Source organism: Solanum pennellii, chromosome 11 (genome assembly GCF_001406875.1).
Source record: "Solanum pennellii chromosome 11, SPENNV200".
In the NCBI taxonomy this organism is placed as follows: domain Eukaryota; kingdom Viridiplantae; phylum Streptophyta; class Magnoliopsida; order Solanales; family Solanaceae; genus Solanum; species Solanum pennellii.
Genome location: NC_028647.1, coordinates 18,397,830 through 18,400,681, shown reverse-complemented (window position 1 = coordinate 18,400,681; position 2,852 = coordinate 18,397,830). Strand labels below are relative to the sequence as shown.

Below are 2,852 nucleotides of genomic sequence, written 5' to 3'. Positions count from 1 at the left end.
GTCGTAAGTTCAGCTCCTTCTGTTTAAAGATATATTGGAGACTCTTATGATCTGTATAGATGTCCACATGGACACCATATAAATAATGCCTCCATATCTTCAAGGCATGAACCACGACTGCTAACTCCAGATCGTGAGTAGGATAATTCTTTTCATGCTTCCTAAGCTGTCGGGAGGCATAGGCTATAACTTTGCCATGCTACATCAATACACATCCTAGCCCAACACCTGAAGTATCATAATAAATAACATAGCCGTCTGGTCCCTCCGGAAGAGTTAAGACTGGAGCTGTAGTCAATTTGTTTTCAATAGCTGGAAGCTTCTTTCACAAGCATCAGTCCACTGGAACTTGGCTGCCTTTTGAGTTAGCCTTTTCAAAGGCGCTGAAATTGAGGCAAACTTTTCTACGAATCTCCTGTAATATCCTGCTAATCCAAAAAGCTGCATACCTCAGTAGGTGTCGTAGGTCTGGGCCAAGTCTTTACCGCCTCAATCTTCTGCGTGTCTACCCGAATACCATCAGCTCCAATAATATGCCCCAAGAATGCCACTGAAGTCAACCAGAACTCGCACTTGGAGAACTTAGCATACAACTTCTGGTGCTGAAGCACCCTAAGTACCGTCCTTAAATGGTCTGCATGCTCCTCTTCTGAACGTGAATAGACCAGAATATCGTCAATAAATACAATAACAAACATATCAAGGAATGGTTTAAATACTCGATTCATTAAATCCATAAACACCGCTGGAGAATTAGTCAGCCCAAAAGACAGCACTCTAAACTCATAATGCCCGTATCGGGTCCGGAATACCGTCTTTGGAATATCTGCCTCCCTTACCCGCATCTGATGATACCCTGACCGCAAGTCTATCTTTGAAAAACACTTAGCACCCTGCAACTGGTCAAATAGATCGTCAATCCTTGGGAGGGGATACCTGTTCTTTACTGTTACTTTGTTTAGCTGCCTATAATCAATACACATCCGCAGCGACCCATCCTTCTTCCTCACAAACAGTACCGGTGCTCCCCAAGGTGACGTACTAGGCCTAATGAAGCCCTTTTCTAGCAAATCTCTCAATTACTCTTTCAACTCTTTCAACTCAACAGGTGCCATTCTATAAGGAGGTATAGATATAGGCTGTGTATCTGCCAGTACATCTATAGTAAACTCTATCTCTTGTTCTGGAGGAAGTCCTGGAAGTTCCTTTGGGAATACATCGGGAAATTCATTAACTACCGGGACTGATTGAAGAGTCGGTGCCTGTGCCATTATGTCATGCACCCGAACCAGATGATTAATATAGGCTTTTCTAACCATCTTCCTGGCCTTAAGGTATGAAATAGACTTACCTTCCGGCGATACTGTACTCCCCTTCCACTCTATAATCGGTTCCCCTGGAAACTTAAATCGAACTATCTTTCCTCTGCAATCAACATTAGCATAACAAGCAGCCAACAAATCCATGCCCATGATAATATCAAACTCAATCATATTTAACTCTATTAGATCTACTATGGTACGACGACTATATATAACCACTGAACAATTCTTATATACTCGCGTAGCTATGACAAAATCTCCTACAGGTGTAGCTACCTCAAATGGTTCTATCAACTCAGACTCTATTGCGATCCTACTAGCAATGAAGGGGGATATAAATGATAAGGTTGAACCTGGGTCTATCAATGCATACACACTTCGGGAGAATAGTGATAATATACATGTGATCACATTAGGTGACGCCTCCTGATCCTGCCTACTAGTAAAAGCATATATGCGGTTCGAGGGACCGCTAGAACTGGAAGCTCCACCACGTCCTCTACCACGGCCTGCTGGCGCCTGAATACCCTGCCCCGTAGGGCGCATAGCCACAGAAGAAGATGAACCAGCAACGGACCAAGTAGGCTGTGCCATACACCTGCACTACCTGTAAGGTGACACTCCCTCATAGTATGACCCTGACGGCCGCAAGAAAAACACGCACCTGTAGCCCAACGATATTCCCCAGGATGGGACCTACCACAGCGAGAACACCGAGGCAAAGGTGGCCTCGACTGGCTCAAACCCATGCCCATCTGTGACCCTGACGCCCTTGAGCTCTGACCAGCTTCCGAATATCCCGTATGATCGAACCCCCTACCCATGGAACGTGGGGGTGCACTCTGTGCTGGCTGGGAAGAAAATCTAACATGCTGCTGAGACTGCCCCCCTCAAAACTAGTCATGATAACCTGCTGATCTAGCCCTCTTATGCTGGCCTCTATTATAATCTCTATCTGGCTGACGTCCCCGGTGCCGATCCTCTACCCCCCTGTGCATATGCCTGCACCCGAGCAATGTCCATACCTGGCTGAAGAGTCACTGCCATACAACCGTCAATCTGATAACGATCCAATCCCATCACATAACGATGTACCCTGTCTGCCATATCAGCCACAATAGTAGGCGCATGCCTAGCCGATGAATCAAACTCGAGGCTATACTCTCGAACGCTCCTGCCATTCTGCCTCAAACGCAAGAATCTATCGATTCTACCTCGCTTCATCTCTGGAGGCAGGAAGTGGCCCTGGAAAGCCTCCACAAATTCATCCCATACCGCTGGAGGAGCACCCTCACCCCTAGATAACTCCCAAGACTCATACCAATTAATAGCTACATCCCGCAAATGATACGTAGCTAACTCAACAGACTCGGTCTCCGAAGCCTTGATTATCCTCAATGTACGCTGCATCTGACGAATAAACTCTTGCGGATCATCCTAGGGCCTTCACCCAAAGAACTCTGGAGGATTATAACTTAAGAAGTCACGAACCCTTAAGCTATCAGAGCTATCCGCATGATCAACTCCTAG

At 46.1% G+C, this 2,852-nt stretch overlaps 1 protein-coding gene across 1 annotated transcript; it reads right to left on the bottom strand.

Annotated features, from left to right (window-relative positions):
- Positions 1–294: 294 nt before the first annotated feature.
- Positions 295–1,916, bottom strand: LOC107003724. The gene is made up of 3 exons (XM_015202023.1): positions 1,352–1,916; positions 518–649; positions 295–425 (listed from the first exon to the last, which is right to left on the bottom strand). Exons 1-3 carry the CDS (start codon positions 1,914–1,916, stop codon positions 295–297), a joined length of 828 nt encoding a protein of 275 aa, XP_015057509.1.
- Positions 1,917–2,852: the final 936 nt, after the last annotated feature.